Genomic DNA, 22,748 nt, shown 5'->3' with positions numbered 1-22,748 from the left:
AAAAAGAATATACTATCCTGCCCAATACAGGCTTTTGGAGTTGAAGAGGTGTGAGAAAGGTGTCCCTGAGGAGGAAGAGGCCTGGCATAGTTTCAGAGCCTAAGCTAGGTGAGGAAAAAAATCTGCACAAGAGGGTGGCCTGGCATGGGGTAATACAGGCCTAGTGGAATAAGGATAAGGAAGGCTACCCCATGGGGGACCAGAATGGCAGTGAGCGGTATGATGAGGAATGTGATGAGGGGGCAGGATGGGGGTGGGGGGGGGGGAGCAGGGCAGCCAGGGTTCCCAAAGTAAACAGAAGACATTCATTGAGAGTGGACATATATTGGCCTAGCACTGAGTTTCAGACCCAGTGGGATAAGCATGGTAGAGCAGCAGTGGTCCAACACAGTGTTTCAGATCCAGTGGGAGAGGAGCCCAATGCAAATAAATAGTCAGAAACCAAAAGGGTAAGGAAAGCATCCACATAGATGCTTAATGAGGACTTCATTCCCCACATAGAGTATGGGGTGGGGAATGACAACCACTCTACCAGCAACAGTAGATGAGTTACATAGGAGAATGGATCAAATAAGGGGATAGATCAAATACTGAGGATAATAAGAGCAAGATCTCACCTAAGCAAAAAAAAAAGTTACAAATACAGAAAGGAAGAAAAATAGAATGAATGCTATGCTACTAAACTAGAATTGAAGATAGTATTCTGAATTCAAAGCTTACAGTACACATAGAAGTTTCTAGGTAAATGATATATGTGTATTCATATGCACACATACAGGTTTCCCTTGCATTCCAAAAGTAGAGTGGTTCCTGGGGTACCTGGGTGGCTCAGTCAGTTAAGCATCCAATTCTTGGTTTCAACTCAGGTTGTGATCTCGTGGGTTATGGGTAGCCTATAGTCAAGCCCCCCACTCACCAGGGAGTCTGCTTGAAGATTCTCTCCTGCTGCCCCTCCCCTCACTAGCATGTGCAAACATATATACTCTCTCTGAAATAGATAAATATAAATCTTTTTTAAAAATACAGTGTTTCTATATAAACTTTCAAAATCCAAAATGGCATAAAGCAAGGAAGCAATTGCCATTTATTTATATGGAAACATTTTTTTAGTTTCAGACCCAAAAAATAACCTCTTAAGATTTTCTAATACCTTAGGACATATCTTGCTAATGGACACACAAAATAAATGGAGAGAAAGCACAAATGTTCACACACACATTTCAAGCTATGGAGACTTGATGCTGAGATGCTGACGGGAGTTCTAGAGAGAAGGAGCTTAGCAGTGCCACTCTAACTGTTCAGGGTGTATGCTGCCTCTACAATATATGACTACAAAACAAACACTAAATGCTATTTTCATTTTTCTCCTTTTTTCATAAAAAAAGATATCTTCAGATATCTTTTGATTAGTGAAAACAGGTACTATTGTAATAGTTCTTTCATAAAAGCAAAGTGGTATAAAGCAGAGGATACCTGTATACAAAACAAACTCCCCAGCTCTATCAACTGAGAAAGCCCAGTAACAGTAACACCCTAACAGCAATGAATACATTTAATGACACTAAATAACACTTTCTAAACTGCTTAGAACAATGGCTAATTCCAGGATTTGGGGAGGGAAATGTTTAAAATGAGGCCAGAAAAAAAAAAAAAAAAAAAAAAAACAGAAAAAATAAAATAAAATAAATGGAGGCCAGAACATGTTCTTGTGGTACTAAGGATGATGGAGACATAGCAAGATGACACAGGGGACAGCATGAAAGACTCTCACAAATCTCGGAGATGACACAGGGGACAGCATGAAAGACTCTCACAAATCTCGGACAAACTGAGTATCAAAATAAATAATGACAATAATGGATTAAATAATGACAATAATAACTGTGGTAGGCGGGATCCCTGGGTGGCGCAGCGGTTTAGCGCCTGCCTTTGGCCCAGGGCGCGATCCTGGAGACCCAGGATCGAATCCCACGTCGGGCTCCCGGTGCATGGAGCCTGCTTCTCCCTCTGCCTGTGTCTCTGCCTCTCTCTCTCACTGTGTGCCTATCATAAATAAATAATAAAAAAAAAAAATTAAAAAAAAAAAAAATAACTGTGGTAGGCAAACTCTAACATGGCCCCCAATGATCCCCACCTCCTGACATTCATAATCCTTGTATAATCCCATCCCTTGAGTGTGGGACAGCCTAATACGTTCTAAATTACACAAGATTGTAACTTCCATCTTGCTAACAGACACTATTACCATCTTGGCTTGGATATTTTAATGAGGCAAGTAGTCCATGTGGCGAGGAACTAAGGGTGGCCTCCAGCCAACAGCCAGCTAGGAATTGAGGCTCTCAGTCCAGTGGCCCTTGAAGAATAAACTCTACCAAAAAAAAAACCATGTTAAGTTTAGAAGTAGACTTTTCCTTGATCAAGTCTTCAAATGAGGCTCAGCTTTGGTCAACATCTTGATTACAGCCTTATGAGAGACGTTGTAGCAGAGGACCCAGATTAGCAATGCCCAGACTTCTGACCCAAAGAAAGTACAAGATAATAGACATATGTTGCATGTTACTGTTAGCCACTAAATCTGTAATATCTGGTATGCAGCAAAAGCAAACTAATACAGTAAGCCACTGAGCAAAATAAAAACCCATGACTCTATTAGTAATAGAATAAACTGAAAGTTTGATGAAAAACATGATACTTGAATAGTCTCAAAGTATCTCACCACATAAATACTTATTACAAATGAAAAAAGAGTAACTTCCAGTGTAAAAACCTGACTGACATCTTAACAAGTGGTCAGCATTAATATCACCAATACTGAAATAAATTAAAATCATATGTCATCTGATAGGATATAATAACAACACAGCATCACCTCTGTGATATTCCACGAAGATATATAATTTGCATCTAATCATAAAAAAGCATCAGAAAAACCCAAACAAAATAATGGGCCTATAGTCTCCAAAAATGTCAATGTCATCAAAGTCAAAGAAAGACTGAAAAACCATCCCAGACTGAAAGAGACTAAAGAGACATGACAACTAAATGCAACATGTGATCCTGAAGAAGATCCTTTTGCTACAAAGGACATTTACTGGGATTGCTAGAAAAACATGAATAGGGTCTACAGATTAGTTGACAGTCACGTATCAATATTAATTTCCTTATTTTGATGATTATTAACAGATTATGTAGAAGAATGCCCTTGTTAGAAAATACACATCAAAGAATTCAGGAGTGATGAAAAATCTTGTCTGTACCTTAAAATGATTTAGGGAAAAATGTTATTTGCATTCTACTTACAACTTTTCTGTAAGCTTGAGAATGTTTTTAAAATAATATGAAAATTTAATTAATGGAAATAATATTGGGATTTTCCTCCAGCTATGGTGTATTGTTATCAGACTAAATTTTATGCAGAAAAAAACTATAAAAACTGAATATAAAAAGCTGTTTGAAGGCATCTGAGAACAACTAATGCAGTTAAGACTTTAAGAGCCAAAATTCTAGGCAGAAGGGAAATGCATTGTGGTGAACCTGGCATTCTATATGCAATTTCCCCCTGGATATTTGCTGTTTGGTCCTATGTTTTGTATGCAGAGAGTCAGATCTGAAAAACCAAATTTAAAGCATACTTCAGCAATCTCATGGTACTAAGGTGCCAAAAACTGGAATATAGAGCCCATCAAGGACAAGGTACTCTGATGAAAAAAGGTTAGGCTTTCAGTTGACACCATGGGAAGGCATCAGAAATAACACAGCCTTAATCAAATCAAAGGGATATGTCTATGAAAATATTAAACCCTCTGAAGGAAGCTATCATCTAGAGTCTCCACCATTTTTATTTTTTTAAATGTTCAGCATTCAATACAAAGTATCAAGAATTCAAAGAAAAGGGAACAAATGTCACCCCACCCCACCCCCAAAAAAACCTTGGAAATAAAAACTAAAAACAGATCCAAATAGCCAGAAAGTGTCTACCAATAGATGGATAAATGTGATATACACACATAATGGAATACTATTCAGCCTTAAAAAGGAAAAGTTCTGATGTGTTCTACAATATGGATGAACATTAAAAATATTATGTTAAGTGAAATAAGCCAGTTAGAAAAAGCAAAATACTGTACGTTTCCACTCATAAGGTACCAAGAGTAATCAAATTTAGAAGAGTGCTGGTTGCCAGTGGCTAGAAGGGAGAAAATGGGGAGTTGTTAACAGGTCTAGAGTTTTACAAGATAAAAAAGTTCTGGAGGAAAAAAAAAAAAAAAAAGTTCTGGAGACTGGCTGCACAACAATGTGAATGTAAAACTATTGAACTGTACAATTTAAAATGATTAAGATCATAAATTTTGTTATGTACATTTTAACATAATTTTTAAAGTCCCCAAAAGTGTTAAGTATTAGAATTCCTAAATATAGGCTTTAAAACAACCATGTTTAAGACATTCAAGATGAGGGGCACATGGGTGGCTCAGTCGGCCACCGACTTAATTTTGGCTCAGAGATCGATCTCAGGCTCAGAGATCAAGCCCTGTGTCAGGCTCTGCCCTGGGTGTAGAGCCTGCTTAAGATTCTCTCTCTCCCTCTCCCACTGCCTCTCTCCCCACAACTGACTCTCTCTCTCTCTCTCAAAAAAGATATTGGGGCAGCCCAGGTGGCTCAGCAGTTTAGCGCCGCCTTTGGCCCAGGACGTGACCCTGGAGACCCAGGATCAAGTCCCATGTCAGGCTCCCTGCATGGAGCCTGCTTCTCTCTCTGCCTATGTCTCTGCCTCTCTCTCTCTGTGTCTCTCATGAATAAATAAAATCTTTTAAAAAAAAAAGATATTAAAGATGAAAATATGAAGAATTCCATCAGAAAACTGAAATCTGTAACAGAAAATATTTAATATGGAAATTAATTTTAAAAATACAAGAGGTGAATTTAAGAATTCTTTATGTTGGTTTAAGAGAAGATTAGAGGGATGCCTGGGTGGCTCAGCGCTTTAGTGCCTGCCTTTAGCCCAGGGCATGATCCTGGAGTCCCAGGATCGAGTCCCACATCAGGCTTCCTGCAGGGAGCCTGCTTCTCCCTCTGCCTGTGTCTCTGCCTCTCTGTGCTTCTCGTGAATAAATAAATAAAATCTTAAAAAGAGAGAGAGAGAGAGAGAGAGAGAGAGAGAGAGAAGATTAGAAACAAGTGAGAATTAGTGAACAAAAAGATAGGTCAACAGAAAAATCACTAAATTGAAACAGAGATAAGGATAGAAAAATACTGAAAAGACTATAAAACATATAAGTGACACTGATAAGTAAACATATGTATATTTGGATTTCTAGAAGAGAATAATAGAGAAAAAAATAAGGCATAAGGAACCTTTAAGGAGATACTAACAATTTTCAAAACCTGATGAAAATAATCAAGCCATAGAGTTAAGAATCTCTACAAACATGAAAAGCAAACATCATTTCTATGCCTTGGCAAACTGTCACTCTAGGTTTGATTAGCTTCAACCTTCACACTTTCAATGATGTGAAACATCCTGAAGAGCTCCTTTAATATAAAAATTTTTTGCACTTAATGTGAAGTTTTTCCTCTGGGACATTTTCATCTTTTTGTCACACCACTTTCCTCATTTAGGTTAATAAGTTCACTCACTAAGATCCTCTAGCTGCATATCTAGAGTCTATCAGATGGTGTCAGTATCAACATTTCCATGGTCAGCTGTATCTTTTGATTCCATAACTTCATCTCAAATTTCAATTAAAACTATTATTACTTTTTTGTTACTTTGTTTCTTCTTTGTGGCCAACTGCCCCTTTGATTATCCATTTTTGTAAAATATCTAGTGGATTTAACACTAGGAGAGGAGACAACACAACTATATTTCATGTTGTCCGTGCATAAACTTAATAGCAGATGTGCAGTGACTAATTAACAACAGACTTTGGAAGAAGTGACTGATCATGATGTGCATCTGTTTTGCCCATAGTGACTGGCACGCTGAAGAGCTAGCAATGAAGTTTGTACTTTACAAAAATCAGCTAAAAACCAAAAAGTGAAATTTGAGCTGTGTTTGGGGGGGGGGGGAGGCAGTGTTACTTAACTGTAGTAATTGAAATTTGTGCATATCAGAACAATGTAAAGTGAGAACTTCCAGTACGTTAAATTTAAATAAAATTAGAACTCTTAGTAAAAGTATATTAGATTTCAGCTTTCACCATAAGGTAGTAAGCTAATATCAAAATTGGACAGAATATGCGAAAACACATATTTGAAGACACTGGACAACAGGCAATGTCAGAGTGTAATCCCTGAAAGACAGGAAATAATTGAGATGACCCTCATAAGCATCTTAAGTCTTATACTTAAAAGCATTTCCCAGTCTATAGCACAAGAAAGGGAGAATCCAAGCAGAGCAAAATAGGGCCATTTATTGAGGAAGTAGAGAATAGGATTTGGGGAGACGAAAGAGAAAAGAATTGGTGAGACAGACTACTGGAGAACGGATTACGTACAAAAAAGCTTCAGATATCTAAACATTAAGTCAGTTTCTGAACACTAAGTCCTGTTTGCATAAGGTGAACTTCTATAAGGCCAAGCAAAGAACTATAAAGGAATATAAGCTCAAAAACTCCTAGAATCCACACAGAGCTGGGGACCAGTCAGACTGCAGAAGCCTAGCTAAACACCTGGGACATTCAAACAGGAGACCCAGAAAGCTCACACATCACTTATGAGGATAAACGACACAAGTATAAAGGTTACATTAAACCTACCTTAATAAAGGTTAAAATCAAGCCACAGCAGCATCAAGCTGATCTGTAAGAAGCTTAACTCCCAGGGTGGGGGGTGGGGGTGAATGGGTGACGGGCACTGAGGGGGGCACTTGACTACTTGACAGGATGAGCACTGGGTGTTATTCTGTATGTTGGCAAATTGAACACCAATAAAAAATAAATTTATTATTAAAAAAAAGAAGCTTAACTCCCCACTGAAATAATGTAATGTACACAATGTCTAAATCTAAAATTACTAGATGAAACAAGCACCAATAAAATCTGACCTATAATCAGGAAGAATATCAATCAACAGAAACAGATCCAGAAAGAACACAGATGACATAATCAGCAGACCAAAATATTAAAATACCTATTATAAAATGAACGATAGTGAAAGGAACCGTAGGATATAAAAAAAAATGAATGAAATAGGACTTCCAGGGAAAAAAACTCACAATGTCTAAAATGATAATTTCACGAGATGGGATTAACAGCTATAGAAGAAAAGATCAGTGAACTTGAATTGAAGAAATAGCAATATGCCAAATAAAGCACTAAGAAAAAAAAACTGGAAAAAACTAAACATTTCAATGACCTGTGGAAACTAATTAAGTGATCCAACATACCAATAATTGATGTTCCATAAAGCAAATTGGGGGAGGAAGGAAGCATAAAATATATTTGGAAAAGGATACTAGATACAATCTATTAATGAGGACATGGAGGAAAAGGAACCCTGTGCACTGTTGGTGCAGCCACTGTGGAAAACAGTATGGATGTTTCTCAAAAATTTTAAAATAGAAAAAAAAATTTTAAATAGAAGCACCATATGATCCAGTAATTTCACTGCTTGGTATTTACCCAAAGAAAACAGAAATACTAATTCAAAAAGATATATACACTCCTATGTTTATGGCAGCATTATATACAATGGCCAAGATGTAGAAGCAACCCAAATGTCCATCGATAGATGAATGGATAAAGAAGATGCAGCATATACATACAATGGAATATTACTCAGCCATAAGAAAGAATGAAATCTTGCCATTTGCAAAAATGTAGATGGACCTAGACAGTATAATGTTAAGTGAAACAAATCAGGGAAAGACAAGTATCATAAAACTTCACTCATATGTGGAATTAAAGAAACAAAACAATGAATAAACAAAGGAAAAAGGAGACAAATTGGACTGCCAAAGGGGAGATGGGTGGAAGAATGGGTGAAAAAGATAAAGGGAATTAAAAGTATATTTATCTTGATGAGGGTGGAGAAATGCCCAGAATTTTGAATTATATTGTACACTTAAAGCCAACGTAACACTGTATGTTATCATACTTAAGTTTTAAAAAGTATATAGGGGTACCTGGGTGGCTCAGTTGGTTAAGCATCTGCTTACAGCTCAGCTCAGGTGATGATCTCAGAGTCCTAGAATCGAGCCCCACATTGGCCTCCCTGCTCAGTAGGGAGTCTGCTTTCTCTCTCTCTGCCCCACCTCTCCCTGCTCATGTGTGCACTCTCTCAAATATTTAAATAAATTTTTAAAAATATATGAAATATATTAAGTACATGAAAATTGCCAGGAATATTAAATATCAGTAAATATTTCATTTTTCTGTAATTAAATATTTTTTAAATCCTTCTTTAAAATTTATTTTTAGGGATCCCTGGGTGGCGCAGTGGTTTAGTGCCTGCCTTTGGCCCAGGGCGCAATCTTGGAGACCCAGGATCGAATCCCACGTTGGGCTCCCGGTGCATGGAGCCTGCTTCTCCCTCTGCCTGTGTCTCTGCCTCTCTCTCTCTGTGTGACTATCATAAATAAATAAAAATTAAAAAATAAATAAATAAATAAAATTATTTTTAAAATAATCTGAACAATGAATTATGATATTCATAATATGTATGAAAATAACAAGAATAGGAGAAGAAAATGGAAATACATGAGAAGTAGAATATTATTTCAGGAAGTGTGTAGTAAGTTAAAGATACCTATTGTTTTGCATATCACATACCTATAAGGATCTATTATCAATAATTTATAAAGAATTTTTGCAACTCAACAATAAAAACACAACCCAATTCAGGGTGCCTAGTTGGATCAGTCACTTAAGCATCTGACTCTTGATTTTAGCTCAGGTCATGATCTCTCGGTCTTAAGATTGAGCTCCACATCAGGCTCTGTGTCAGTCCAAAGTCTGATGAAGATTCTCTCTCTCTCCCTCTCCTTCTCCTCTCCCCTTGGTCTCTCTTTCTCTCTCAAATAAATAAATAAATCTTAAAAAAAAAAAAAGATAACCCAAATCAAAAATGGACAAAAGGACTCATATGGATATTTCTCCAAAGATACATAAATGAAGAACAAGCACATAAAACAGGTGCCTAACATCATTAGTTATCAGGAAAATGAAAACCAAAACCACATGAGGTGCCCTTCACCTTAAAAGAAAACAAAAACAAACCAAAAAACCCAAAAAAACAAAAAAAAACACCAAAGCCACCTGGATACTTCAGAAGAAACACATGCCAGGAAATGCAGCTGCACTGGAAGGAATTTTATCATCAAAGTCCCGCCCAGTCTCAAAAGCTTTTGAAGCCTTAATAATGAAAACAAAACAAAACACAAAAAAACAGGGACACCTGGGTGGCTCCGCAGTTAAGCGCCTGCCTTTGGCTCAGGGCGTGATCCCATGGTTGTGTGATCTAGTCTTGGATTGGGCTCCCTCTGTGGAGCCTGCTTCTCCCTCTACCTAGGTCTCTGCCCCTCTCTCTCTCTGTGTCTCTCATGAATAAATAAATAAATCTAAAAAAAAACCACACAAAACCACACACATAGAAAATACAGGTTGTGTGTGGTGAGGATGCAGAGAAGCTGTAACCCTCATTGCTAGTGGGAATATAAAAAAAGGTCAGCCATTACAGAAAACAGCTTGGCAATTCCTCAAAAAGTTAAATTACCATGTGATCACTTCTAGCAATTCCACTACTGAGTATATTCTCAAAAGAACTGGACATAGGTAATTAAATAAATATTATGTACATGTGTTCCTAGCAACCTTATTCACAATAACGAAAAGGTAGAAACAACCTAAATGTTTATCAACAAATGAAGAGAGAAACTGTGGTGTAAGGGTGCCTGGATAGCTCAGTTGGTTGAGGTCCAACTTTTGGTTTCAGCTTAGCTCATGATCTCAAGGTACTGGGATTGAGCTTCATGTCAGGATCCGTGCTCAGTGCAGAGATGGCTTGAGATTCTTGTTCCCTGCCCCTCTGCTCCTCTCTCTCTGCTTGCTCATGCTCTCTCTAAAATAAACATCTTTAAAAAAAAAAAAAAAAGTAATTTTGGTATATTCATGCCATGGAATATTATTCAGCCCTAAAAAGGAATGAAGTACTGGCACATGCTACAACATGGATAACTCTCAAAAATATTATGCTTAGTGAAAAAAGCCAGACATAATAGATTCCATTGTGTGAGTCTATATATATAAAATATCCCAAATAAGTGAATGTAGATTGGTAACTGCCAGGGGCTGAAAGGAGGATTAGAGAAAAATTGCTTGATGGCTAAGAAATTTTACCTGAAGTATATGTTTTGCAACTAGATTGAGATGGTGATTGCACAACACTCCAAGTATATTAAATGACACTAAACTGTTCACTTTAATGTGGTTAATTTTATGTCATGTGAATTTTACTTCAATAAATAAGCTGACTCTTGAACACAAGTTTGAATTGTGTGGGTCAACTTATACGCAGACTTTTTTTGATAACTACAATATAGTACTATAAATATATTTTCTCTTGATTTTCTTAATAAAATTTTCTTTTCTCTAGCTTACTTTATTCTAAGAATACAATATATAATACATGTAACATGCAAAATAGTGTCAATCAACTGTTTATGTCACTGATAAGGCTTCCAGTCAATAGTAAGTTATTAGTAGTTAAGTTTTGGAGGAGTCAAAGTTTTTTTGTTTGTTTGTTTGTTTTTTGTTTTTAATTTTATTTATTTATTCATAGAGACACACAGAGAGAGAGGGGGGCAGAGGAACAGGCAGAGGGAGAAGCAGGCTCCATGCAGGGAGCCCGATGTGGGACTCGACCCAGGGTCTCCAGGATCACACCCCAGGCTGCAGGCGGTGCTAAACCACTGCGCCACCAGGGCTGCCCGAGGAGTCAAAGTTATACATGGATTTTCAACTGTGCAAGAAGGGGTGTCCACTCCCATTGCCCCCTTGTTCAAGGATGAACTGCATTTTAAAATGCATATTGTAGAGATGCCTGGGCGGCTCAGTGGTTGAGCATCTGCCTTTGGGTCAGGGCATGATCCTGGAGTCCTGGGATCGAGTCCTACATCAGGCTCCCCACAGGGAGCCTGCTCTTCCCTCTGCCTGTCTCTGACTCTCTTTCTCTCTGTGTCTCTCATGAATAGATAAAATCTTTAAAAAAATAAATAAAATAAATAAAATGCATATTGTAGTCTCTAGAGTGACCACTAGAACAAAACAAAAAAAGGCACTTACTTAATAAGGCAATAGAGGAGATAAAATGGAATAGTAAAACAAAACAAAAACAAAAAAGTAATCCAAAAGAGCAGGAAAATTTGAATCAAAAGGTAAAAAGAGGGCAGCCTGGGTGGCTCAGCAGTTTAGCATCTGCCTTTGGCCCAGGGCGTGATCCTCGAGTCCCAGGAACGAGTCCCGCATCGGGCTCCCTGCATGGAGCCTGCTTCTCCCTCTGCCTGTGTCTCTGCCTCTCTCTGTCTCTCATGAATAAATAAATAAAATCTTAAAAAAAAAAAAAAGGTAAAAAGAACAGTTGGAACAGAAACAAATACAAAAAATGGTAAATTTAAATTTAATCATTCTAATAACTACATTAAATATAAATGGTCTAAATCCACATTTTTCAAATAGTGACCAATAGTTATATGAGGCCACTGAGCAACTGAGTGATGGCTAGTCCAAATTGAGATGTGCTTCACTGTAAAATCACAAGATTTTGAAGACGAAAAAAAATATCTTAATAACTTTATATTGATTACATGTTAACATAATACTTAAAATATACTGGGCTAAATCAAAAGCACTATGAAGATTTCTATGGTTTCTTTTTATTTTTTTGATATGAAAATTTAAGTGATATTCTTGGTTAAGATCTGTGGCTAACATATTTCTATTGGATAGTGCAAGTCCAAACACTGACAGACTGTTGAACTAAATTAAAAAGATACAACTATAAATTAATATATACAGATAAAAGTAAAAGCTTGAAAAAGATATCACAAAAGGTAATCATCATAAGGAAGCTGAAATGGCTTTACTAATATCAAAGTATACTTCTGAACAAGGAATATTAACAGGGATAAAGAGAGCCATTTCATAATGATAGCGGTCAATTAATCAAGAAGTCTTAAAAGTATATGTGCTTTTAACAAAATTTCAAAATATAACAAGCAAAATACACAGAACTAAAGGGTCAATACAATCTACAATCACAGTTGGCAGTTTTAACCCCTTCCTCAGCTACTGGATAGAATAAGCAAAAAAGTATTGAAGAGCATAATTAATGAACTTGACCTAATGACTTTTCTAAAACACTGTACCCAAGAATTGTAGTTGTTTCTAAGCACACTTGCTACAAAATAGAACTTAAGATGGACCATGAAGCAAGTATCAACAAATTTCAAAGGACTGAACTTGCACAGAGTATGTTGTTTACTAGCTATATAAAACAGTATCAAAAAGATAACAGGGATTCTAGCTCCAGTTAAAATGGAATAAGCACATTCCCTTCTCCAAATCCCATTGAATATAGCTACGAAAAATGGACAGACTGCATGGTACAACTATCTGGGGACTCTGAAAAGTAAACAATAGGCAGATTATGGAAGACTTCAATACACCACCAAATCAACAATGAATTTACCTTTTTTTTTTTTAAATTACTCTAATATCCACCAGCCTAGACTACAGCCTGAAACCCAAAAGGAAACAAAAATAGATCCAGGTGTAGGCAAAGATAGATCCAGGAAAAGCCCTCTAGTGTTGGCCCAAGGAGTGTAAAAGGGTATTTAACACTCAGAGAAAAAGGTGGAAAACTTCCATCTTTCTTTAAAGTTCTCTCTACTGCCTCCAACCAATCCCAGGATGAAAGCCATTGTAAAAGAAGGGGCCCTTGGGAACATAAAACTCTGAAGTAAGGAAACTCTCTTTGTTCAAAGGAGCTGTAATCCTAAAAGGCTGAGGTGAAACCTCATTGTTTCTTTTCCCTCTTTATTCTCCTATCACTTAGCCCCAGATACAGTGACATATTCAAGTTGCAAAGCAGATTTTTTAAAAGCTCCAGTTTTCTGGGTTTGAAATAGGGAATCTTAAAGAACTAGATAGTACTGAGGCGATCATGGAGAGGAAGGAGCTCAGGAGAGCAAGCCCATAAAATAGTTTATGAACTAAACTATGCTCACTCGCAAGCTTCACATATGTGGATATGTCCTAAAGCAGCAAGCCATAGACTCTAAGAACTGAACTACAAAAAAAAAAAAGGAAGAAGAAGAAGAAGAAGAAAGAAGAAGAAGAAGAAAGAAGAAGAAGAAAGAAGGAAGAAGGAAGAAGGAAGAAGGAAGAAGGAAGAAGGAAGAAGGAAGAAGGAAGAAGAAGAAGAAGAAGAAGAAGAAGAAGAAGAAGAAGAAGAAGAACTGAACTACAAGATAGACTACCATCCAGATCACAGACTGGCCACTGACTGGCATACACATAGACTTCAATAGCAATGCAAAGGCTTTAAAAATGGAATAGACTTTGAGATCATACCCCCACAGAAGGCTGTTTGGACTTGTAGACTGAATTCAACTGGGTTGTGAGAGCCTACTAAAACAAAAACATATACATTTTCAATAGGATATAAACAAAATTCAGAGTCATATAATATTTTAAAATGTCCAGGATACAACCCAAAAATTACATAGTATACAAAAAAAAAAAGAGGGTAATTTCAGTTTATTATCAACAGATGCCAATTCTAAACTGACACAAATGTTGGAATTACCTTTAGAGACAAAGACTTCAACTATTATAAAACTGTTCCAGGGATCCCTGGGTGGCGCAGCGGTTTAGTGCCTGCCTTTAGCCCAGGGCGCGATCCTGGAGACCCGGGATCGAATCCCACGTCGGGCTCCTGGTGCATGGAGCCTGCTTCTCCCTCTGCCTATGTCTCTGCCTCTCTCTCTCTCTCTCTCTCTCTGTGTGACTATCATAAATAAATAAATAAATAAATAAATAAATAAATAAATAAATATTTTTAAAAAATAAATAAAACTGTTCCAATATCAAAAGGTAAACACTCTTGAAAGAAATATAAAAATAAAAGTCTCAGCAAAGAAACAATAGATGTACCATAGAACCAAATGGAAATCTAGAAGCCAAAAACAACCGAAATTCCAAAACTCATTGGATAAACTCAATAGCAGAAGATTACAGACCAATACTCCCTAAGAAATACAGGTAAAGGGATCCCTGGGTGGCGCAGCAGTTTAGCGCCTGCCTTTGGCCCAGGGCGTGATCCTGGAGACCTGGGATCGAATCCCACGTCGGGCTCCCGGTGCATGGAGCCTGCTTTTCCCTCTGCCTGTGTCTCTGCCTCTCTCTCTCTCTGTGTGACTATCATAAATAAAAATAGAAAGAGAAAGAAAGAGAAAGAAAGAGAAAGAGGAAGGGAGGAAGGGAGGAAGGAAGGAAGGGAGGAAGGAAGGAAGGAAGGAAGGAAGGAAGGAAGGAAGGAGGAAAGAAAGAAGGAAGAAAGAAAGAAAGAAAGAAAGAAAGAAAGAAAGAAAGAAAGAAAGAAAGAAAGAAAGAAAGAAAGAAAGAAAGAAAAAGAAATCAATCAATCAATCTTGGGCAGCCCCGGTGGCGCAGCCCCAGGGTGTGATCCTGGAGACCCGGGATCGAGTCCCACATCAGGCTCCCTGCATGGTGCCTGCTTCTCCCTCTGCCTGTGTCTCTGCCTCTCTCTCTCTAGCTGTGTCTCTATGAATAAATAAATAAAATCTTTAAAAAAAGAAAGAAAGAGAAATCTTGTCATTTGCATGATGTGAATGGAACTAGATATTATGCTAAGCAGGTAAGTCAATCAAAGAAAGACAATTATCATAGGATCTCCCTCATATGTGGAATTTAAGCAACAAAACAAAGGATCATAGGGGAAGAGAAGAGAAAATAAAACAAGATGAAATCAGGGGGATCCCTGGGTGGCTCAGCGGTTTGGCGCTTGCCTTTGGCCCAGGGTGTGAGCGCTTGCCTTTGGCCCAGGGTGTGATCCTGGAGACCCGAGATCGAGTCTCATGTCAGGCTCCAGGCATGGAGCCTGCTTCTCCCTCCTCCTGTGTCTCTGCCTCTCTCTCTCTCTGTCTATCATAAATAAATAAATAAATCTTAAAAAAACAAAACAAAACAAGAAATCAGAGAGGGAGACAAATCATAAGAGACTCTTAATCATAGGAACAAACTGAGGGTCGCTGGAGGGGCAAGGGGATTGGGTGATTGGGTAATTGGGTGATAGACATTAAGGAGGGCACGTGGTGTAATGAGTACTGGATATTATGTAAGACTGATGAATCACTGACCTCTACCTCTGAAACCAATAAACATTATATTAACTAAGTAAATTTCATTTTTTAAATAAATAAATAAATAAATAAAACAAACAAACCCAGAAACATACAAAAAGGTTATACATCAATGACCAAATGGGATTTACCCCAGGAATGCAAGTGTGGCTACTCAGATTCCTAAAGGTGTTCTAACGCCTGTCTCCCTGTCTTTGTGGTACCTGATTGCACATCTTCCCCTTTAGTTCCATGAGTTAAGTTATCTCTGTGCCCTAAAATAGTTGCCTCTTCTTGCTTACGGGGGGACTGATACAATCTGTTACACGAAACAAAAAGTACTTGATGAAGACAGAAATATAATTCTAAAATTAGTACTATCCCCAGAGTAGACACCATGGGAAGCTTATTACAATGATGCCATCAATGCTTGAATTTTTTTTTAATTTAAGCCTTCCAAAATGACTAGATTAACTTTATGAAAACAAAACCAGTCCTGCCTTTAAGATGATTATAATTTAGTAAATAATTAGATTTAAAGATTTAGCTACCACATTAATATTTATAAAAACACTGGAAAACACTAAATAAATTAAAATTTGAAATGTAAAATATTATGTTTGCTATCATTATTGTTAGATCATATAAACTCACACTTTTTATATAATACCTGGATGCCTAGGCCAGTGCTGTACACATAACAAAAGTGCTCAAGAAATCCCTGGTGAAATGAACTGTTGAACTATCATGACAACTGAGAGGAAATGTGATACTAACCCAGAAGAAAAGACATCAGGTTCTGGTGCAGACTTATCTTCAAATCAATTGTAAGTTCTTGGGCAATTCGCTTAATTCATGCACCTCAGCTTCTCCACTGGTAAAATGGAATAGATTAAAATATTCCTGACAGTACCTTGCAGCAATTCCATAATTCTGTGATTTATTTAAGCCCATCAATAACACTTCTAATATTGAATTCTTTTTCTTTAATACAGATTTTTCTTAGGAATTATTACATTCACCACAAAATCTGGACTAAAGAGTTCAAAATCCCTTTTAACAGTAAGGTGAAGGGGAAGTAAGATAGTAGCTCCTGATGCTTATTTAGAACTACTAAAATTCAAACATGGATACTTTCTAAAATAATTTTTATTCATTATTATCTATTAAGCATGCAATTAGTCAAATATAACACTGATAAACTAGAATTTTGAACAAACAAATGCTTTAAAATTCTAATAACTATGCATAAGCAGTAAATTATTCTTACTTGAATTTCTACTGCTGTGTAGCACAGGGTTACTAAGTACATAATTACATAAGAGAATCACCCTACTTCCAAAGGAGCCATTCCAGTGAATTGTGTAAATAATATGCTTTAAAAAAACATAACCTCCTCACATACGAATTTAGATTTACCAGATATGGAGTAGCTGTGTACCTGTGAGACTAGAACATTGTCTTTAAAAGGCCTTCCTAATTATGAATTTACCAGAGAGACTAGAATGACCCAAAGCAAATTAATATAGACTTCTTTTCATAACTTTCTATAAAAACACTGTCACTAGTCTGTTTCAGTAAACAAAACAAAAGCTCTTAAAAGTCACTGGCTTGAGGGGATCCCTGGGTGACTCGATGGTTTAGCGCCTGCCTTCTGCCCAGAGCATGAACTGGAGTCCCAGGATTGAGTCCAGTGTCGGGCTCCCTGCATGGAGTCTGCTTCTCCCTTTGCCTGTGTCTCTGCCTCTCTCTCTGTGTCTTTCATGAATAAATAGATAGAATCTTTAAAAAAAAAAAAAAAAAAAAAGTCACTGGCTTGGGCAGCCCAGGTGGCTCAGCGGTTTAGCACCGCCTTCAGCCCAGGACCTGATTCTAGAGACCTGGGATCGAGTCCTACGTCAGGCTCCCTGCATGGAGCCTGGTTCTCCCTCTGCCTGTGTCTCTGCCTCTCTCTCTCTCTCTCTCTCTCTCTCTCTCTCTCTCTCTGTGTGTGTGTGTGTGTGTGCTCTCAGGAATAAATAAATAAAATCTTAAAAAAAAAAAAGAAAGTCACTGGCTTGAGAGAACTCCAGAGTAGAAGACTATAGTCAAATTTTTCTAACATTGACATTCTGGTTTTCTTTAATTACCAAATAATTTTGTTTTTCTCTCATTTATATCAATATAACAAATCTTAAATATTTGGTCTGTAGCTGATCTTACTGTGAGATTGCTGAACTTGAAACTAAGAACAATTTTGGGTTTTTTTTTTTAAATCACATAAAATATTCAACATTAGCAGGCAGCAGGGTATCATAATACCTAGATGCCACATGTTTTCTGTACTGAAAAAGTCATTTTTAATACCCATCTACAGGAAATCAACCAACTTAGTAAACAAATTTATGCATGCAGCCAGGTGGTATCTTTATTCTCCCCATAACAGAACAAAAAGTAAGGATGTTCACTTACATTTCTTACATTTTCTTTGCTACATTATTAAAAATCACCTTATGCTAAGTAAAAAGAATTCCTCTATTTCTGTAGTCCTCATTTACTCACTAAGAGTAAAACTGCAATTACCTCAGATTAAGTTTTACAAACTCCTCTCCTATACCTGTACTTAAAGACCTTTTAAATCATGCCACAAAGAAATTATTTGGTTATACTGGAATTCCATTGAATTGAATTAAATTCAAGTCAAATCCCATTGTAATTAACTCTTGAGACTGTCCAAATTATTTTTTTTGCCCTAGAATGTACTGCATTAAATATTATTTGAAATAACAGGCCCCCAGTTAAGGGCTAGGAATCATGGGGTTAACACAATTTTTGATGATGTGGGTTTGGCCTATACAAATTTCAAATGACTGCAGCGCTCACTGGAAGGGTTAGGCTTTATATATCTCTGGGAGAGAGAAGGAGGGAAGAATAAGGGAGAGGAATGGTAGGGGAAAGGGAAAAAGGGGTGGAGGAAGAAAGGAAAGAAAAAGCTTGATTGTAACTAGAGAAGTAAAGAGTTGAAGCAGTCTGCCATCTTGAAGAAAAACATTTGTAACACTTCCTTTCCAGTATGATCTATGACTCAACTGAGGCTGGTGCCATGTTAATAATCCACATATCAAGGCAGACTGGCTGCCATGTGAGCAACAAGAGCTCTTATCCCTCACTTGGCAGGCAAAAAAAGCAAAAGAAGACACAGAGTAAAATCCTTTAATTGGGAGGTCAGGGGAGAGGAGACAAACCCTCACACTTCCAGATTATCCCCTTCTCTACAGATGTGTTTGCTCTAATAATGAGTTCAAAAGGATAACTATTTGGAGCTTTCTTCTTAGCTAAGAGGGAAACTCTGCTCATGAAAAGGGTACCCAGATACCAAACAGTATTTCAGTGACTGCAAATCAAGTATCCCAGCCTTCTTGGGTACTCCTTAATTTAACTTTTGTGTAGGGGTAGAGAAAAGAAAATTACTTGCTCATTAGAAAGAGAGTAAAAGACTACATAAATAAATGTAGGCATATTACACCTGACTTCCTAGGCACCACAGACCAGCAGAGAAGAAACTTGTTTTCTGCACTGTGTTTACTCCACTATTTGCAAATGGCTGGCTGATTGGCAGCTACAATATATGAAAATAAATAACCATTTCAAAGATCAAGTATCCTGTTCCCTGGTAAGTAACAAAAATGAAGATTATCTACCCTCCCCATCCAGTTTATGGAATTTAGCAGAATAGGTTTACTGGCTACTTGATTGCTTGATGTGTTATGAGGACATTTTCTGTGATGGTGTGGTTATTATTTAGGTAAGATCAGAAATTCCCCTTCCTCTCAGGACATCAGTATTAAGAATTAGGGATCCCTGGGTGGCGCAGTGGTTTGGCGCCTGCCTTTGGCCCAGGGCACGATCCTGGAGACTCGGGATCGAATCCCACGTCGGGCTCTCGGTGCGTGGAGCCTGCTTCTCTCTCTGCCTGTGTCTCTGCCCCTCTCTCTCTCTGTGTGGCTATCATAAATAAATAAACTTAAAAAAAAAAAAAAAAAAAGAATTACATATTCACAAAAAGGATCCAAAATGATATTTCTGAAGCAAGTGAAATGTGACAAGAAACTGTGAAATGGGGAGTGATGAATACACCTAATATTTTTTTTTCTTCCAGGAAAATAAAGTACCTAATCTTACAATCCAATTTATCACAAGCCAAGACACAAATCAGTAAGTCTCAAATGTACAACCTGATGGTACTGCCCACTTTAAGACACCAATCTAAAAATCAGTGCATCAGATTTTAATAGAATACATTTTACATATTTACAAAGAAACCTTTAAAAATGTCTGTTCCAAGATAAGTTAGGAGAAAGGGAGGTTCAAATTCATGGGATACCTCCCAGTGGTATTATGGTCTCTAGGCACAACGGGATATGGGCACTTATGTTCCACTTTCATTTTCAAACTCCTTTACGAAATGTTAGCTAACTTGTTGATGGAGTCATTAAAGGGCTTGCTATATCTGAACCATTTAATAACTGAAGTTGTCTGATCTATATCACATGAGTCATACATGACCTCCTACTATTAAGTAACAGCAGAAGGGGATGCGTATTTTACAAATCTTTCAAAACAAACAAAAAAACCCTAGCTCTCTCTTCTTTCCTGCCATCTTTTCCTGCTTTTTATTTTTTTTAAAAAAGATTTTATTTATTCATGAGAGACACAAAAAGAGAGACAGAGACACAGGCAGAGGGAGGAGAAGCAGGCTCCATGCAAGGAGACTGATATGGGACTTGATCCCGGGAATCCAGGATCACGCCCTGAGCCGAAGGCAGATGCTCAACCGTTGAGCCACCCAGGTGTCCCTTTTTCTGCTTTTTAAAAAGAGGTTCCTTCCATATGCCTATATGAAGGAACAGATTTTGATTAGTCAGGCAAAATTGGGCAATGCTTAAAGTACAGAGCTTATTTATGAAAACCAAGGAAATTAACATTAATATTTGGATTGTGACTGAAAATAATAGATTACTTATGGTCAATATTATCTCTCATAACTGACTTATATTCACACTACAACACAAGAACATTAAATATAAAAACCTCTACAAAAGGTCAAAAGGGTAATGGCATTAGTGTACTCAGGTTCAGGTAGTATTTGACTATTTGCAATTAAATATAGACAAAAATACGGGTATTTAGACACTGCAGTTTTTAGATAAGGCCCTTAGTTTTACAGGTATTTATAGCATGTGCCCAGTCTTGCAGAACTCCATCTTCCTGCACCTCATTTGTAACATAAACTGCTCTTAAACCACTTCAATACATTGTTACTGAGATACTTCTTTTACACAGTACCTACAACGCAGCAGATCGATACTCTAATACAGAGATGCCAATTCCATTACCACAAAAATCTGTGCAAGCAGCCAGATGCTGAACAAAGAGCATGGCTTTCCTCAGCTTTATTCCTAACATGTCTCCACTTTACCAGGATGAAATATTTTGCTATGGTGGGCAACTAGAAGTTAGGAAAGAAATAATGGCATTTAAAATAACAATTAAGAAGCTTTGATTACAGAGAAAGTTTGAAAGATATAGCTAAAATAAATTTCTCCACACCTACAGGATGCTTATCATGTATCATCAAACCCATCTGTTCATCTACAATCATGCTGCACTTGATGCTTTACAAACTGCCACGACATTAGGTGTTTATGCCACAGTTCAACACAAGACTAAAATGATACAGAGAGAGGTTATGGAAAAGGATGGAAATAAAGTCCTGGGTAAGAAACGGGGAAAAGGAACAAAACACCACTTTCGGTAACACAATTTCGACTTCAACTTCTAAATTTGCTACCAAAAAATCTTTATTCACAAGCTTTTCATATAGCTATTACATTTATCTTCCTTTAGACCATCATTATGATCTGAGGCAATAAAAGGGAGTTGAAATATCATTAGAAAGGACAGGTATCTGTCTACATGCAGTGGTACTAGCAACTTGTGGCACTAGAGGGATTTAACTTTTGTCTAAAACCAATTCTCGCTGTCTTTTCTTACACTATTTACTTCCAATGGACTAATGTTGCAATACATCCTTTCTAGACTAGCTTTAATCATTTTCACAACTATGGTTGCTATGACAACAGGATACAGCTTATCTGTGCTGTTTTCATTTTCCCCATCTGAGTTGCCATAACAACACAATTATTCTCCTTTTCTCCAATATGTGACAACTTTATTTTAGTATTGTAATCTTAAGAACACTAGATTTCCCCATGAAGAAAGTGAATAATAGAATTTATAAGAATTTTATTTAGGGATGCCTGGGTGGCTCAGTGGTTGACTGTCTTCTGCCTTTGGCTCAGGGCATGATCCCAGAGTCCTGGGATAGAGTCCCACATTGGGCTCTCTGCATGGAGCCTGTTTCTCCTTCTGCCTATGTCTCTGCCTCTCTGAATAAATAAAATCCTAAAAAAAAATTATTTAAATAATACCCAATTTTAAAATCTTTCGAGGTGTTATTTTGATATTTTTATCATAGGAAAACAAACAACATTAAAAACCTTGATATCTGCTGAAATCTAAAGACTGTCTGCCATTAATAGTGACTGATTTTCATACAGACTTCCACAAAAAACAACATCATCATGATTATGAGCTGCAGGAAAGTGTCAATTAATACCTGTCCCAAGTAGATCAAGAATGAAGATAGTTCTACACCACCTACCTTGCTGTGGTAATCCCACATCAATTGGTATGAATACATCAGCTTGGAGTAGCGGGCTTTATACTATGTAAACTATACTTAAAAATCTTTTTACCTCTTATCAAAGGTTTTCTATGATAGTAGAATCCTGCTTCAGTTCAAATTCTTTTAGAGTATAAATTGAGTATTTATAAAAACTCACATTCATACAAAAGATAAAAACATTTATTGGGACACCTGGGTGGCTCAGCAGTTGAGCATCTGCCTTTGGCTCAGGGCGTGATCCCATGGTCCCAGGATCGAATCCCACATCGGGCTCCCTGCACGGCGCCTGCTCCTCCCTCTGCCTACGTCTCTGCTTCTTCTCTGTGTCTCTCATGAATAAATAAAATCTTTAAAAAGGAGGGGGGGAAACATTTATTATTCTAAACCAACAACGAAAAAATTTTAAGTATTTTGGCTAATGGGCCACCATCTCCATTACTAGGACCATCATGCTGGGACATGAAAGTATGTTTTTAAAAAACCCAATTGTTATAAACCCTTTGTTGTACTAGTATTTGCTATAACAGGACTTTGTATATGCAAAAGGTTATCTTAATTTAATAGCTTACATCACTAAGTTCAGATCTTTTAGCCCCTTGATCAGGTGACAAAATATACTAAAAAAACTTCTCCCACAGCATAAATATCCATGAATATCCA

General features: G+C 37.3%; 1 protein-coding gene across 10 annotated transcripts in view; it reads right to left on the bottom strand.

The window, feature by feature from the left end:
* The window catches only part of BTRC (beta-transducin repeat containing E3 ubiquitin protein ligase), a 184,361-nt gene that overhangs the window by 123,443 nt on the left and 38,170 nt on the right, over nucleotides 1-22,748 (bottom strand). For 2 of the 10 annotated variants that reach the window (XM_038578565.1, XM_038578570.1), the window contains exon 1: nucleotides 7,588-7,619. The exons of 7 other annotated variants lie outside the window; for them this stretch is intronic. In XM_038578565.1, coding sequence (XP_038434493.1) covers nucleotides 7,588-7,590 — 3 coding nt within the window. In that variant the 5' untranslated portion in view covers nucleotides 7,591-7,619. Of the gene's footprint in view, nucleotides 1-7,587; nucleotides 7,620-16,138; nucleotides 16,160-22,748 lie in introns of those variants that run through there. One more of the 10 variants, XM_038578567.1, reaches the window with a different exon arrangement.

The sequence above is a fragment of the Canis lupus genome, chromosome 28 (assembly GCF_011100685.1).
Source record: "Canis lupus familiaris isolate Mischka breed German Shepherd chromosome 28, alternate assembly UU_Cfam_GSD_1.0, whole genome shotgun sequence".
Taxonomy (NCBI): Eukaryota; Metazoa; Chordata; class Mammalia; order Carnivora; family Canidae; genus Canis; species Canis lupus.
Note: the sequence above shows the minus strand (reverse complement) of the source record. Positions and strands in the feature narration are given on the sequence as shown.